Source organism: Carcharhinus amblyrhynchos, chromosome 9 (genome assembly GCF_965287045.1).
Source record: "Carcharhinus amblyrhynchos chromosome 9, sCarAmb.v2.hapA, whole genome shotgun sequence".
Lineage (NCBI taxonomy): Eukaryota > Metazoa > Chordata > Chondrichthyes > Carcharhiniformes > Carcharhinidae > Carcharhinus > Carcharhinus amblyrhynchos.
The window spans coordinates 176,540-193,987 of NC_137332.1; the positions used below are offsets into that span (position 1 = coordinate 176,540).

Here is a 17,448-nt window from a genome sequence, read left to right on the forward strand (position 1 = left end):
TCCAATGGGATGAAGGAATACAATATCAAGGGTAGGAGTCTTAGCTGTGTTGAAGAGCAGAAGGATCTTGGGGTCCAGGTCCGTAGGACTCTTAAATCGGCCTCGCAGGTGGAGGATGTGCTCAAGAAGGCATATGGTGTACTGGCCTTCATTAATCGAGGGATTGAGTTTAGGAGTCAGGAGGTAATGCTGCAACTTTATAAGACCCTTGTCAGACCCCACTTGGCGTACTGTGCGCAGTTCTGGTCGACTCACTACAGGAAGGATGTGGAAGCTATTGAGAGGGTGCAGAGGAGATTTACAAGAATGTTGCCTGGATTGGGAGGCATGCCTTATGAAGATAGGTTGAGGGAGCTGGGACTCTTCTCCCTGGAGAGACGAAGGTTGAGAGGCGACCTGATAGAGGTTTATAAGATGTTGAGAGGAATAGATAGGGTGGATTCTCAGAGGCTATTTCCCAGGGCTGAAATGGTCGCTATGAGAGGACACAGGTTTAAGGTGCTGGGGAACAGGTACAGAGGAGATGTTAGGGGTAAGTTTTCCACTCAGAGGGTGGTGAGTGAGTGGAATCGGCTGCCACTGGTGGTGGTAGAGGCGAACTCGCTGGGGTCTTTTAAAAGACTTCTGGATGAGTACATGGGATTTAATGGGATTGGGAGTTACAGATAGCTCTATGGCCTGGTAGGTATGGATATGATCGGCGCAACATGTGGGCCGAAGGGCCTGTTTGTGCTGTGGTGTTCTATGTTCTATGTTCTAAACTCCATCTGCCACCTCTCAGCCCAGCTCTGCAGCTTATCTATGTCCCTCTGCAAACTGTAACATCCATCCTCACTGTCTACAACTCCTCCAACTTTGGTGTCGTCAGCAAATTTGCTAATCCATCCTACTACACCCTCATCTAGGTCATTTATAAAAATGACAAACAGCAGTGGCCCCAAAACAGATCCTTGAGGTACACCACTTGTAACTGAACTCCAGGTTGAATATTTCCCGTCAACCACCACCCTCTGTCTTCTATCAGCTCGCCAATTCCTGATCCAAACTGCTAAATCACCCTCAATCCCATGCATCTGCATTTTCTGCAGTAGCCTACCATGGGGAACCTTATCAAACGCTTTGCTAAAATCCATATACACCACGTCAACTGCCTTACCCTTATCCACCTCTTTGGTCACCTTTTCAAAAAACTCGATAAGGTTTGTGAGGCATGACCTACCCTTCACAAAACCGTGTTGACTATCGCTAATCAAATTATTTCTCTCTCGATGATTATAAATCCTATCTCTTATAATTCTTTCCAAAACTTTGCCCACAACAGAAGTAAGGCTCACCCTTCTATAATTTCCAGGATGGTCTCTACTCCCCTTCTTGAACAAGGGGACAACATTTGCTATCCTCCAGTCTTCCGGCACTATACCTGAAGCCAATGACGACATGAAGATCAAAGCCAAAGGGTCTGCAATCTCCTCCCTAGCCTCCCAGAGAATCCGAGGGTAAATCCCATCCGGCCCAGGGGACTTATCTATTTTCACACTCTCAAGAATTGCTAACACCTCCTCCTTATGTACCTCAATCCCATGTAGTCTAAAAGCCTGAATCTCAGTATTCTCCTCGACTACATTGACTTTTTCCTGCATGAATACTGATGAAAAATATTCATTTAGTGAGGTAAGGCCACACTTGGAATACTGTGTGCAATTCTGGTCACCCTATTATAGAAAGGATATTATTAAACTAGAAAGAGTGCAGAAAAGATTTGCCTGGATGCTACCACAACTTGATGGTTTGAATTATAAGGAGAGGCTGGATAGACTGGGACTTTTTCCTCTGCAGTGTAGAAGATTGAGTGGTTATCTTATAGGGAATGACAAAATAATGAGGGGCACATATCAGCTAGATAGTCAATATCTTTTCCCAAAGGTAGGGGATCTAAAACTAGAGGGCATAGATTTTCGATGAGAGGGGAGAGATGCAGAAGTGTCCAGAAGGGCAATTTTTTCACACAGAGGATGGTGAGTGTCTGGAACAGGCTGCCAGACGTAGTAGTAGAGGCGGATACAATTTTGTCTTTTAAAAAGCATTTAGATAGTTACATGGATAAGATGGAAATAGAGGGATTTGGCAATATCCCTCTATGGCAATTGGGATTATCTTAGGGGTTTAAAAAAAAAGGGCAGCATGGACAAGTTGGGCCGAAGGGCCTGTTTCCATGATGTAAACCTCTATGACTCTATGTCTTCTGATGAACGAGAACAGGCCATTTTTCTGAAAGGACAACTGCCAAAAACTGGTACAAAAGTGACATACTTGCCTGAAGGGTCCAGTCAATGAAAGGTTGCAACTGTCATTAGAGCAGGGAAGGCGACTGCAAAGTATAAACCTTTCTTGATTGTACAGAATAAAGAATACCTTCCAAGGCAGTGCATTCCAGACCCTCCCCGCCCTCTGGGTAAAAAGGTTTTTCCTCCCATCCCTGCTAAACCTACTGTCCCTCACCTTGAACCTACGTCCCCTTATGACTGACCCTTCAACTAAGGGGAACAGTTGCTCCTCATCTATTCTGTCCATGTCTCTCATAATCTTGTAAATCTCAATCAGGTCACCTCTCAGTTTTTTCTGCTCTAATGAAAACAACCCAAGCCTATCCAACCTTTCTTCATAACTTAAATGTTCCATCCCAGGCAGCATCCTAGTGAATCTCCTCTACACCCCCTCCAATAAAATCACACCCTTCTTGTAATGTGATGACTCCAACATGACTACCCTGCTTTTGTAATCTATGCCTCGATTGATAAAGTCAGAAGTCTCACAACACCAGGTTAAAGTCAAACAGATTTATTTGGAATCACAAGCTTTCAGAGTGCTACTCCTTTATTAGGTGAGTGGAGAGTTGGGTTCACAAACATGGCATATATAGACAGAATGGCAATTGCAAGATAATGTCGACTGACAAAGCCAAGTGTCCCATATGCCTTTTTCATCACCCTACGAACATGTCCTTTTGCTTTAAGAGATCTGTGGACAACCACAGAACTTCCTAGTGTCCTACCATTTATTGAATACTTTCTTGTCAAATTAGTCCTTCCAAAGTGTATTACCTCACACTTTTCGGGGTTAAATTCCAACAGCCACTTATCTTTCCATTTGACCATTCCATCTATATCTTCTTGTAGTCCAAGACACTCTGCTGCACTTTTAACCACTCGTCCAATCTTTGTGTCATCCACAAGCTTACTCATCCTACTTCCCACATAGTCATCAATATCATTTATATAAATGGATAATAGGGAGCCCAACACACATCCTTGAGGTGCGACACTGGATATTTGCTCCCAGTCACTAAAGCAGCCTTCTGTCATGACCTTCTGTCTCTGACAACGGAGCCAATTTTGAATCCACTTTATCAAATTACCCTGTATCCCACGTGAATTTACCTTCTTTCCCATGTGGGAACTTGTCAAAGGCTTTGCTGAAATCCATATAAACTACATCAACCACACTACCCTCATCTACACACCTGGTCAGCTCCTCGAAAGATTCAATCAAGTTTGTTAGGCATGACCTCCCTCTGATGAATCCATGCCGTCTATCCCTGATCACTCTTTGCCTCTCCAAGTGGAGGTAGATGCTCTCCTTCAGATGTTTCTCTAATAGTTTCCCTGCCACTGACATGAGACTCACTGATCTATAGTTCCCTGGTTTACCTCTACAAGCCTTCTTAAGTAGCAGAATCACATTAGCTGTTCTCCAGTCGGCTGGCACCTCTGGCAAAAACTATTTTTAAAAATTGCAGGCTGAGTCCTGGTGAGGAAATATCTCTAGGGAATTCACCAGGGACTGCCTTTCCCTTTTATCCTCCTCCTTGTTTTATAAAGCTATCCCCCAGGCCAAACAAGGGTTTCCACTGGCAGGCCACTCCCATTTAGCTGACAGGCTGGCCACATGATAAAAAGTAGCATAAAACTGCCCCTAATTGGATCTTTATTTATCAAAATTGACAACCTACCTCTTTGGGACTCTCCACCTGTGCAATTTCAGTCCTGTTGTTGGTAAAATACTCCAATGGCGGGACAGGGTCAGGCAGTAGAATTTACTCAGCTTTCCCAATGTTACTGTCTTCCATGCCACCTTCTGAGGGCTTATAAAATTCACCTCTTCCACTCTCTCTCACTCTCAGGGTAGAACTTTCTGACAGTTCACACCAGTGGGCATACCCATGTCACAGGTTTCCTGCTGGTGCGGGAAGCATTCAACTGGAAACCCCATTGAGAAGGGTGGGGACAGATTTCACCGTCAGCCAATAGCAGACCACCATGAAATACACAGCGGGTTGCACAGAAAATCTTGTCCTCTCTCTTTCGCTTCTCTCACTCCACTTAGAACCATAGAACCATAGAACACTACAGCTCAGAAACAGGCCTTTTGGCCCTTCTTGTCTGTGCCAAACCATTTTTTTGCCTAGTCCCACTGACCTGCACTTGGACCATATCCCTCCACACCCCTCTCATCCATGTACCTGTCCAAGTTTTTGTTAAATGTCAAAAGTGACCTCGCATTCACCACTTCATCTGGCAGTTCATTCCACACTCCCACCACTCTCTGCGTGAAGAATCCCCCCCCCTCAATATTCCCTTTAAACTTTTCCCCCGTTGCCTTTAACCCATGCCCTCTCGCTTTTTTTCTCCTCTAGCCTCAGTGGAAAAAACCTGCTTGCATTCACTCTATCTATACCCATCATAATTTTATACACCTCTATTAAAATTCCCCTTATTCTTCTGCGCTCCAGGGAATAAAGTCCGAACCTATTCAACCTTTCTCTGTAACTCAGTTTCTTAAGTCCTGGCAACATCCTTGTAAACCTTCTCTGCACTCTTTCAAGCTTAGTAATATCCTTCTTATAATTAGGTGACCAAAACTGCACACAATACACTAAATTCGGTGTCACCAATGTCTTATACAACCTCACCATTCCAACAACAACATTCCAATTCTTACACTCAATACTTTGATTTATAAAGGCCAATGTTTCAAAAGCACTCTTTATGACCCTATCTACTTGTGATGCTACTCTTAGGGAATTATGTATTTGTATTCCCAGATCCCTCTGTTCTCCTACACTCTTCGGTGTCCGACCATTTACCCTGTACGTTCTACCTTGGTTTGTCCTTCCAAAGTGCAATACCTCACACTTGTCTGCGTTAAATTCCATCTGCCATTTTCCAGCCCATTTTTCTAGTTGGTCCAAATCCCTCTGCAAACTTTGAAAACCTTCCTCACTGTCCATTACACATCCAATCTTTGTATCATCAGCAAATTTGCTGATCCAATTTACCACATTATCATCCAGATCATTGATATAGACGACAAACAACAATGGACCCAACACCGATCCCTGTGGCACCCCGCTAGTCACAGGCCTCCACTCAGAGAAGCAATCCTCCACAACCACTGTCTGGCTTCTTCCATTGAGCCAATGTCTTATCCAGTTTACTACCTCCCCATGTATACCTGGCAACTGAACCTTCCTAACTAACCTCCCATGTGAGACTTTGTCAAAGGTCTTACTGAAATCCATGTAGACAACATCCACTGCCTTCCCTTCATCCACTTTCCTGGTAACCTCCTCGAAAAACTTGAATAGATTGGTTAAACATGACCTACCACACACAAAACCATGTTGACTCTCCCTAATAAGTCCCTGTCCATCCAAGTATTTGTAGATCCTATCCTTTAGTACTCCTTCCAATAATTTACCTACTACAGATGTCAAGCTTACTGACCTATAATTTCCCGGATTACTTTTTGAACCTTTTTTAAAAACAGAACAACATGAGCTATCCTCCAATCATTTGGCACCTCACCCGTGGATACCGACATTTTAAATATATCTGCCAGGGGCCCCTGTAATTTCTACACTAGTCTCCTTCAAGGTCCGAGGGAATATCCTGTCCGGTCCTGGGGATTTATCTATTCTGATTTGCCTCAAGACAACAAGCACCTCCTCGGCTTTAATCTGTAAAGGTTCCATCACCTCCCTACTTGTTTGCCTTATTTCCATAGACTCCATGCCAGTTTCCTTAGTAAATACAGATGCAAAAAACCCATTTAATATCTCCCCCATTTCTTCCATACATTTCATACAAAGCCGACCACTCTGATCTTCAATAGGACCAATTTTATCCCTTACTATCCTTTTGCTCTTAATATACCTGTAGAAGCTCTTAGGATTATCCTTCACCTTGACTGCCAAAGCAACTTCTCTCACCTCATTAATCTGTTTAATTTCATCCTCCTGCTCTAGGCGTAAGGCATTTGCTTTTTCCAGCAGATACAATGCCCTGTCCCGTGCTGCCTCTTCCACCTCATTAAGCTTTTCATTCTTGCGTCTCTGCAGCTCTTTTGTTCTTATGAAGCTTTTCCGTTCACTGGCCATTTCCTGAAATGAGAATGTGTTGATATATGAGATAGATAGATACAAAATCAGACAGGAAGAGACCAGGAGAGAGGGGTACAGGAAGAGAAAGAAGAACAGGGAGTGAGGGAGGCAGAAAGAGTTGGAGAGACAGAGTCCAAGAGAGAGTCTGAGAGAGGGAAAGACAAAGACTGAGAGGGATGGAAGGACAGAAAAAGAGACAGAGGGATGGAGAGCAAGAGATACAAGGGAGCTAAGGGTTATGGATGCAGGAAAGTGAAATTAACACCATAATCAGATCTTACTGGATGGTGTCACAGGTTGAAGGGGCCGAATGGCTAATTCCTGCTCCGATTTCATATGAGTCAATAAACTTCCAAAGATACAGAGAGAGAGAGAGAGATAGGGAGAGAGAAAGAGCACAGGTTGGAGAGGAAGAGATAGAGAATGAGAAAGATTAAGAGGGCAGCATTTTCTTTCCATCCCGTGACATTATGCGGCAGCAGAGGCAGCTCACCATTAGCCAGTGACAGGACCTTCAGGTGCCACCAATGTCAATGTACTTTTCCATGGCTTGAACCGTACACCATCAGTGTGACCAGAGGCCCCGTCATCATGGGATGGCTGGTACACACTGAATTGGCAAGATATTAAGAATCAAATTGTCGTACAAAATAACCCAAAGTATACTGATAACACTGATAAAGAGGAAGAGAGAGTTGTATGAAATGTACAGACAGCAACGAACACATCAGATCTCGAGGAGTATAAAAAATGCAAGAAGCTACTTAAGAGGGAAACCAGGAGGGCTAAAAGAAGACATGAAGTTGCTTTGGCAGACAGAGTGAAGGAAAATCCAAAAAGCTTCTATAGGTATGTTAGGAGCAAAAGGATAGTGAGGGATAAAATTGGTCCTCTTGAAGACCAGAGTGGTAGACTGTGTATAGAACCAAAAGAACAAAGAACAACCCGACACGGGAAACAGGCCCTTCGGCCCAACGAGCCCGCATCGCCATTTTAAAGCATTTTCCTACACCTACCTTGCCCCGTGTGTATGTGAATGGTACCCCTACTGTAGCCAGATTCAGGGGAGAATAGTGTAGGGTCAATTTGTTACACCAATCAGCCTAAGAGCACATCTTTGGAGTGTGGGAGGAAACCGGAGCACCCGGAGGAAACCCACGCAACCACAGGGAGAATGCACAAACTCCCACAGACACCGGCCCAAATCCATGGATCTGCACAGCTAGCAGTGATAGTCACTGAGCTGTTGTGGTGCCTGTCTGCTGGTCCAGGATTAAGCACACACAACGACACAAAGTACTAGGCCACTCTCGAAACCTCCAAGAGCAGCCCATGCACGACCCACCGTGTGCATGCCCCTTGTTTAACAAGGAGGTGGACCGACACCTGTGGATTAAAAGAGACAAAAACATTAACATGTAATACTACATTTCCAGTGTCGTCCCGAGGCTCTGACCCTTTTTAAAACCGTCTTATATAACCCTCCATCCCTGTTTCGCTCATGCGTCTATCTAAGTAAACCTTAAACAAGTCCAGCGTGCCTGCCTCCACCACCTTACTTGGTAGTGTGTTCCATACCCCCACGACCCTCTGCGTGAAAAACCTCCCTCTAGTATCCAAATTATACTTCTCCCCCCTCACCCTTAGATCATGACCTCTCATGATAGCTGTCCCCAATCTAGGGAAAAGCCTGCCACTGTGGACTCTATCTATACCCTTCATTATTTTATACACCTCTATCAGATCCCCCCTTAATCTCCGTCTTTCTAAGAAGAGCCCCAGTTTTCCCAATCTTTCCTCATAACCCATAAGAGATGGGGGAGATACTAAATAGGTTTTTTGCATCTGTATTTGCTGAGGAAACGGGCATGGAGTCTATGGAAATAAGGCAAACAGGTAGGGAGGCCATGGAACCTTTACAGATTAAAGAGGAGGAGGTGCTGGCTGTCTTGAGGCAAATCAGAGTGGATAAATCCCCAGGACGAGAAAGGGTATTCCCACGGACCATGAGGGAGGCTAGTGTTGAACTTGCAGGGGCCCTGGCAGACATATTTAAAATGTCAGTATTCACGGGGGAGGTGCTGGATGATTGGAGGGTGGCTCATGTTGTTCCGTTGTTTAAAAAAGGTTCCAAAAGGAATCCAGGAAATTACAGGCCAGTAAGTTTGACGTCGGTGGTGGGCAAGTTATTGGAAGGTGTGATAAGGGATAAGGTCTACAAATATTTGGATAGACAGGGACTTATTAGGGAGAGTCAACATGGATTTGTGCGTGGTAGGTCATGTTTGACCAATCTATTAGAGTTTTTCGAGGAGCTTACCAGGAAAGTGGATGAAGGGAAGGCGGTGGATGTTGTCTACCTGGATTTCAGCAAGGCCTTTGACAAGGTCCCTCATGGGAGGTTAGTTAGGAAGGTTCAGTCGCTAGGTATACATGGGGAGGTAGTAAACTGGATTAGACACTGGCTCAATGGAAGAAGTCAGAGAGTGGTTGTGGAGGATTGCTTCTCTGAGTGGAAGCCTGTGACGAGTGGAGTGCCGCAGAGATCGGTGTTGGGTCCATTGTTGTTTGTCATCTGTATCAATGATCTGGATGATAATGTGGTAAATTGGATCAGCAAATTTGCTGATGATACAAAGATTGGAGGTGGAGTGGACAGTGAGGAAGGTTTTCAAAGCTTGCAGAGGGATTTGGACCAACTAGAAAAATGGGCTGAAAAATGGCAAATGGAATTTAACGCAGGCAAGTGTGAGGTATTGCACTTTGGAAGGACAAACCAAAGTAGAACGTACAGGGTAAATGGTAGGACTCTGAAGAGTGCAGTTGAACAGAGGGATCTGGGAATACAGGTACAGAATTCCCTAAAAGTGACGTCACAGGTGGATAGGGTCGTAAAGAGTGCTTTTGGAACATTGGCCTTTATAAATCAGAGTATAGAGTATAAAAGTTGGAGTGTTATGGTAAGGTTATGTAAGGCATTGGTGAGGCCAAATTTAGAGTATTGTGTACAGTTTTGGTCACCTAGTTACAGGAAGGATGTAAATAAGGTTGAAAGAGTGCAGAGAAGGTTCACAAGGATGTTGCCGGGACTTGAGAAGCTGAGTTACAGAGAGAGATTGAATAGATTAGGACTTTATTCCCTGGAGTGTAGAAGAATGAGGGGAATGGGTTAAGGGTCAAGGGGGAAAAGTTTAAAGGGAATATTAGGGGGGGCTTCTTCACACAGAGAGTGATGGGAGTGTGGAATGAGTTGCCAGATAAAGTGGTAAATGTGGGGTCACTTTTAACATTTAAGAAAATCTTGGACAGGTTCATGGATGAGAGGGGTGTGTAGGGATATGTTCCAAATGTGGGTCAGTGGGACTAGGGAAAAAATGGTTCGGCACAGACAAGAAGGACCAAAGTGCCTGTTTCTGAGCTGTAATTTTCTATGGTTCTATAGTTCTATAAAAGCAAGTAAAAAAAGAGAAGGAAACCTGGGAGCTTATTAAAGGATGAAGTAGTGTATAATAGGAGACATCCTGTGCCCTGAAAGGAGTGAAATAACTCCATGGAGGTGAAGGTCCCATCACCCAATGCTTCTTTATTTACAACAATATTACATAACAGAGCTCTCTCTCCTTGTTGCTTCCTGCTACAGCAGGCAGAGAGTTGGAAGATCCTGAGCCGGCACTCAAGCAGAGGAAAAAACCCCTTAGGAAAGTAAACCGAGAGGATTCCTCAGATTTTGGGGGAGGAGAGTTGCTGTTTAATTTCCTCGAAGGTCCCGTCTTGGTGCGCTGACTATTCCCAGACTTACCCCTTTTTTAGCAACTGGTGCAGAGGATCCAGAATGGGACCGTGTTCTGTATGAATCTGACAACACCAGGTTTAAGTCCAACCGATTTATTTGATAGTAAACTCACAAGTTTTCGAGGTTTGCCTCTTCGTCAGGAACTTTCCATTCACCTGACGAAGGGGGAACCTCGAAAGCTTGTGAGTTTATTATCAAATAAATCGGTTGGACTTAAACCTGGTGTTGTCAGGCTTCTTACTGTGTTTACCCCAGTCCAACACCGGCATCTCCACATCACTGTATGAATTTTCCATAGCATGTCACCAATCCTAAAAATGACCGTAACTCCTGGATGGTGGTGGGGGCCAGCGCATCTTTTATTGTTCACACCCGATCCTCCAGAGGATGTAGGCCTGACTTATCTACTTTGTACCCGAGATAGGTTACTTGCGGTGCTAAAAAGACACATTTCTCTCTTTTCAAATGCACTCCCACTGCTGCGAATCTCTTGACAACTTCCTCCAGGTTCTGTAGATGTTCTGCTTTTTATTTTCCGGAATGAGGACATTGTCTAGGTAAATGGCAACCTCAGGCAACCCCTGTAGGATGCTCTCCATGGTCCTCTGAAACATTGCACAAGCTGATGGAACCCCAAAAGATAATCTTTTATACTGGAAGAGGCCTTTCAGAGTATTTATCGTGGCGAATTTTTGCGAATCCTCGTTCAGCCATAGTTGCAGGTATGCATGGTTCATGTCCAGTTTTGTGAATAAGAGTCCTCCTACCAGCTTTGCATACAGGTCCTCAATCCTGGGGATTGGGTATTTGTCTAGCTGACAGTAATGATTTATCGTCTGTTTGAAATCACCACCAAGACACAGCAAGCCATCCGGCTTTAAGATAGGCACCATGGGTGCTGCCCATTCTATGAACTGGACCATTTTTATTATTCTTTTATGCTGTGATCTTTTAATTTCTGCGTCAACCTTTCCCTTAAAGCAAGTGGTACTGGCCAGGCTTAGCAAAACTTTGGAACTGCCTCTGAGTCAACATGCAATTTCGCTTTAACTCCTTTGTTCTCAGGCCTTCCCAAAAACACCTCCGGAGATTTGCTCAGGGCTTCACCCAGGTGACCATTTCCCAGATGAAAATCGCAAGTAACCTATCTCGGGTACAAAGTAGATAAGTCAGGCCTACATCCTCTGGTTGTAGGTAAAATGTTAGAATCCGTGAACAAGGAGAAAATAGCGAGGCATCTTGAGGAGAATTGTTTGATAGAGCAGACGCAGCACGGTTTCGTTAAGGGGAAGTCGTATCTGACGAATTTATTGGAGTTCTATGAGGATGTGTCTAGGGCGGTGGATAGGGGAGAGCTGGTGGATGTGGTCTTTCTTGATTTTCAGAAGGCGTTTGACAAGGTGCCTCACAAGAGGTTATTGCAGAAGGTCAGGGGGCATGGAGTTGGGGGTAGGGTGTTAGCGTGGATAGGGGATTGGCTGTCAAATAGGAGGCAGAGAGTGGGGGTCAATGGGTGCTATTCGGATTGGCGGTTGGTGACTAGTGGAGTGCCCCAGGGATCGGTGCTGGGGCCTCAGCTATTTACCATTTATATAGATGATCTGGAGGAGGGAACCGAGTGTATGGTGTCGAAATTTGCTGATGACACCAAGATTGGTGGAACGGCAAATTGTGCGAAGGGTGTGGAGAGTCTGCAGAAGGATCTAGATAGGCTGGGCGAATGGGCCAGGAACTGGCAAATGGAATTTACTGTTGGCAAATGTGATGTTGTCCACTTTGGTAGGAATAATGGTAGGAAGGACTATTACTTACATGGCGAAAAACTGCAGCATGCGACGGTGCAGAGGGACCTCGGGGTCCTTGTGCATGAGTCGCAAAAACCCAGCCTACAGGTGCAGCAGGTGGTCAGGAAGGCGAATGGGATGCTGGCCTTCATAGCGAGGGGGATTGAATATAAAAGTAGGGAGGTCTTGCTGCAGCTGTACAGGGCATTGGTGAGGCCGCAGCTGGAGTACTGTGCGCAGTTTTGGTCGCTGCACTTACGCAAGGATATTTTGGCCTTGGAGGGAGTGCAGAGGAGGTTTACTAGGCTGATACCGGAGTTGAGGGGGTTGAGCTATGAGGAGAGGCTGAATAAACTAGGCTTATACTCGTTAGAGTTTAGAAGAATGAGGGGAGATCTCATTGAGACGTATAAGATGATGAATGGGATGGATAGGATAGAGGTGGAGAGACTCTTCCCGCTCAGAAAGGACAGTAGGACTAGGGGGCACAGCCTCAAGATAAAGGGGGGGCGGTTTAGAACAGAGTTGAGGAGGAACTTCTTCACTCAAAGGGTGGTGAATCTCTGGAATTCTCTGCCCGTTGAAGTGGTGGAGGCTGCCTCGCTAAATATTTTTAAGACGCGGGTTGATAGGTTTTTGATAGGCAAGGGGATTAAGGGTTATGGGGACAGGGTGGGAATGTGGAACTGAGACATGACAGATCAGCCATGATCTTGTTGAATGGCAGGGCAGGCTCGAGGGGCTAGATGGCCTACTCCTGCTCCTATTTCTTATGTTCTTATGAAAAATATTTGTCCAATCTAGCTGGATCTCTAATAGGCTCGGTCCTGAACCTTCCACTACCATCAATGGGAGCCTAACCAGTTGTTTCCCAAAAGCAACTGGCACATGTGTTGTACCCATCACTTTCAGTAGTTTCCCCTGTATAGGTCTTCAGCCTTGCTGAAGTCTTCATCAGGGCTAAGGGTTGGAGTCCAGTGCGTATCTTATTAAACACTGTTTCCCCGTGACTGACATGGCTGTACCTCTGTCGACCGCCATTAAAATTGGACGTCTGTTTGGTCTCACTGACAATTTGATGGGTTCTGATTTTGTCATTACTATGCACAGTAACTGTTCCTCTTTGGAGGTAGGGGGAACTTCCAGGTTGTGCATTCTCCTGTCCCTCAGACAGGAGAAATGTTGGTTTGGAACCTTGCTTTTCCTCTGTGCCTCCTGACACTGGCAACCATCGCAATGTCATTTTGGGCGGGACACTACAGGAACTGCTGTCATTCTGGGCTTAACCTGACCTTGTCTAGGGGCGGTTCTATAATGGACCTCGGCTCCCTCATATCTGAATCCTTCCTGAGGGCCGCTATGTAGTGGCTTGCCCCGCATGACAGTCCCCTAACCCAGTCTCTCTGATGTTGGCCTCTACCTCCATCAGATACCTTCGAGCTCATGCCTCTGCTTGCTGCCTTTTCTAATGACAAGGCCAGCTGTAATGCCTATTTACACTCCAGCTGGGCCGCTACCAACAGGCATTTCTGTAAAGTTATATCATTAATTCTGCATATCAATCTGTCTCAGAGCATCTCATTTAATGTCTCCCCAAGTTCGCAAGTCTCTGCCAAACGTCTTAGCCTTTCAGGAAACTGTGAATGGCACCCCCATCTCTCGGAATGTGGAGTAAAACTGCTACCTTCACAGGATCAGAGATGGCTTAGGGTCATAATATTCTTGTATTAAGTCTGACAACTCTTGGGAGGACTTTATGCCTGGTGCCCCTGGGAAAATTAAACTGCGCATAATAGCAAAAGCTGCTGGTCCACACACAATCAGCAGGATAATCCTTTGCTTCTCATCTAAGGTTATGTCGTTTGCCCTGAAGAAATACTTCATTCTTTCCACATATTGGGCCCAGTCCTCCACTGCAAGGTCAAAAGAGTCCAACTTCCCGAACAGCGGCTTGTTTGTCCAACAATGGCTTACCATCAATATGTGCGGTGGTTAAGCAAGTTCCTTTAGGTCACTCCTTTTACCTCGTCGCCACTGAAATAACTCACAGAGGCGAAGGTCCCATCACCCAGTGCTTCTTTATTTACAACAATATTACATAACAGAGCTCTCTCTCCTTGTTGCTTTCTGCTACAGCAGGCAAAGAGACTGATACACCTGCTTTAAATAGGGAGAATGAGGCTCCCTGATTGAACCATCAATTAGGACTCATCAGGGACATCTTTTGATGCCAACCAAATAAACAAAATCAAATTAGCTTCAGGACAATTCAAAAGGGGCAGCTCCCTAAAAGGAGGAACCAGGTTAAGGAGCTGCAAATGCAGCTCGAGGACCTTTGGCTCATTCGAGAGAGTGAGGAGGTTATAGATAGGAGCTACCAGCAAGTAGTCACACCAGGGCAACAGGAAGAAGGCACTTGGGTAACTATTAGGAAGGGGAAACCTCGGGTGATGGAGAGCACTCCGGTGGATGTCCCCCTTCAAAATAAGTACTCCGGCTTGAGTACTACTTGGGGGGACAGCTCATCTGGAGGAGGAAGCGGTGGCCAGGTCTCTGGAGCTGAGCCAGTAAGTCAAAAAATTAAAAAAGAGAGCAGAAAGGTAGTGTTAATAGGGGACTCCACAGTGAGGGGCGCGGACAGGCGTTTTTGTGGACGTAGATGTGAGTCGCAGATGGTGGTTTGTCTCCCTGGGGCTGGGATCCGGGATGTCTCTGGGCGTGTCCCAGACATCCTGAAAGGGGAGGGTGAGGAACCGGAGGTTGTAGTGCATATTGGTACGACTGACGTAGGCAAGAAGAGGGAGGCACTCGTGAAAAGGGACTATAGGGAACTGGGTAGGCAGCTGAGGAAGAGGAAAGCGAAGGTAGTAATCTCAGGATTGCTGCCCGTGCCACGGGAGAACGAGGGAAGGAATGGAATGAGGTGGAGGGTGAATGCGTGGCTGAGGGACTGGTGCAGAGGGCAGAGATTTCGGTTCCTAGATCATTGGGACCTCTTTAGGGGCAGGTGTGACCCGTACAGTAAAGACGGGAGGCACTTAAATCCCACGGGGACTAATATCTTGGTGGGAAGACTGGCTAAGGCTACCGGGGGGACTTTAAACTAGAAAGGATGGGGGGAGGGAATTGTGATGGGGAGACTGGGACGGAGGAGGTTAGCTCCCAGGTAGGAGAGGACTGCAGGCAGTATGAGAGGGAGGTTAGACAGGGGGCAGAGAAGGGAAATGCCCAGACTGAGGGGCTGAAGTGTATATATTTTAACGCCAGGAGTGTAGCGAATAAGGTAGATGAGCTTAGGGCGTGGATTGCTGCTTGGGAATGTGATGTGGTGGCCATTACGGAGACTTGGATGTCTCAGGGACAGGACTGGGTACTTCAGGTGCCAGGATTCAGATGCTTCAGGAAGGAAAGGGAGGGTGGCAGAAGAGGTGGTGGAGTGGCACTGTTGATCAGGGACAGTGTCATGGCTGCAGAGAAGGAGGATGCCGTGGAGGGACTATCTACTGAGTCTCTGTGGGTGGAAGTTAGGAACAGCAAAGGGTCGAAAACTTTGCTGGGTGTATTCTATAGGCTGCCCAATAGTGACAAGGAAGTTGAGGTGCAGATAGGGAAACGGATTCTTGAGAGATGTAGTAATAACAGAGTTGTCGTGATGGGAGACTTCAATTTCCCAAACATCGACTGGAATATCCCTAAGGTAAGGGGTTTGGATGGGGAGGAGTTTGTTAGGTGTGTTCAGGAAGGTTTCCTGACACAGTATGTGGATAAGCCTACGAGGGGAGAGGCTGTACTTGACCTGGTACTGGCGAATGAACCAGGGCAGGTGATGGATCTCTCGGTAGGAGAGCATCTTGGGAATGGTGACCATAATTCTATCTCCTTCACAATTGCATTGGAACGAGATAGGATCAGGCAGGCTAGGAAGGTGTTTGTCTGGAGTAAGGGGAGATACGAAGAAGTCAGGAAGTTACTTGGACAAATAAACTGGAAGGAGGCGTTCTTAGGGAAAAGTACCGAAGGAAGGTGGCAGATGTTCAAGGAATGTTTGTCTGGAGCTCTGCATGACAACGTTCCGATGAGACAAGGGGGTTTTGGTAGGTCACGGGAACCGTGGTGCACGAAGGCTGTGGTGAACCTAGTAAGGAGGAAAAGAAAGGTGTACAAAAGGTTCAGGGAACTAGGAGATGTTAAGGATCTTGAGGAGTATAAGGATTGTAGAAGGGAGCTTAAAAGGGAAATTAGGAGAGCCAGAAGGGGTCATGAGAAGGCCTTGGCGGGTAAGATTAAGGAGAATCCCAAGGCCTTCTATAAATATGTGAAAAGTAAAAGGATGAGAAGGGATAGGACCTATAAAAGGTGAAGGGGGAAAGGACTGTGTGGAACCAGAGGAAATGGCAGAGGTGCTTAATGAGTACTTTGCCTCAGTATTCACGGTGGAAGCTGATCTGGGAGATTTTGCTACGGTTTTGCAGCAGATGGAAAAGATTGAGTATGTGGATATTAAGGAGGAGGATGTGTTAGAACTTTTGAATTCTATCAAGATAGATAAGTCACCAGGACCAGATGGGATATACCCCAGGATACTGTGGGAGGCGAGGGAAGTGATTGCAGAGCCCCTGGCGATGATCTTTGCGTCGTCAATGGAGACGGGAGAGGTTCCGGAAGATTGGAGGATTGCGGATGTAGTTCCTATTTTCAAGAAAGGGAACAGAGATAGCCCGGGAAATTACCGACCGGTGAGTCTAACCTCAGTGGTTGGTAAGCTGATGGAGAGGCTTCTGACGGACAAGATTTACGAGCATTTGGAGAGGTTTGACATGATCAGAAATAGCATGGTTTTGTCAAGGGCAGGTCATAAGAACATAAGAAATAGGAGCAGGAGTAGGCCATCTAGCCCTTCGAGCCTGCCCCGCCATTCAATAAGATCATGGCTGATCTGTCGTGGCTCAGTTCCACATTCCCGCCCCCTCCCCATAACCCTTAATCCCCTCGCTTATCAAAAACCCATCAACCCGCTTCTCAAAAATATTTAGCGAGGCAGCCTCCACCACCCCAACGAGCAGAGAATTCCAGAGATTCACCACCCTTTGAGTGAAGAAGTTCCTCCTCAACTCCGTTCTAAACCGCCCCCCCTTTATCTTGAGGCTGTGCACCCTAGTCCTACTGTCCTTTCTGAGCGGGAAGAGTCTCTCCACCTCTATCCTATCCATCCCATTCATCGTCTTATATGTCTCAATGAGATCTCCCCTCATTCTTCTAAACTCTAACGAGTACAAGCCTAGTTTCCAGTCTGGATGGTTTGTTAACATAATGTGGAGATGCCGATGTTGGTCTTTGGTCAGAGGCCCAAAAGCTAGTGGCTTTTGCTACCAAATAAACCTGTTAGACTTTAACCTGGTGTTGTGCCTTACGAGCCTGGTTGAGTTCTTCGA

At 46.0% G+C, this 17,448-nt stretch overlaps 1 protein-coding gene across 1 annotated transcript in view; it reads right to left on the reverse strand.

Annotated features, from left to right (window-relative positions):
• LOC145348241 (cilia- and flagella-associated protein 45-like) overlaps positions 1 to 17,448 on the reverse strand; it is a 112,914-nt gene that overhangs the window by 79,180 nt on the left and 16,286 nt on the right. Inside the window, exon 5 of the mRNA XM_080196442.1 lies at positions 6,269 to 6,439. Within this exon, the coding sequence (XP_080052568.1) occupies positions 6,269 to 6,439 (171 nt within the window). The remainder of the gene's footprint in view (positions 1 to 6,268; positions 6,440 to 17,448) is intronic.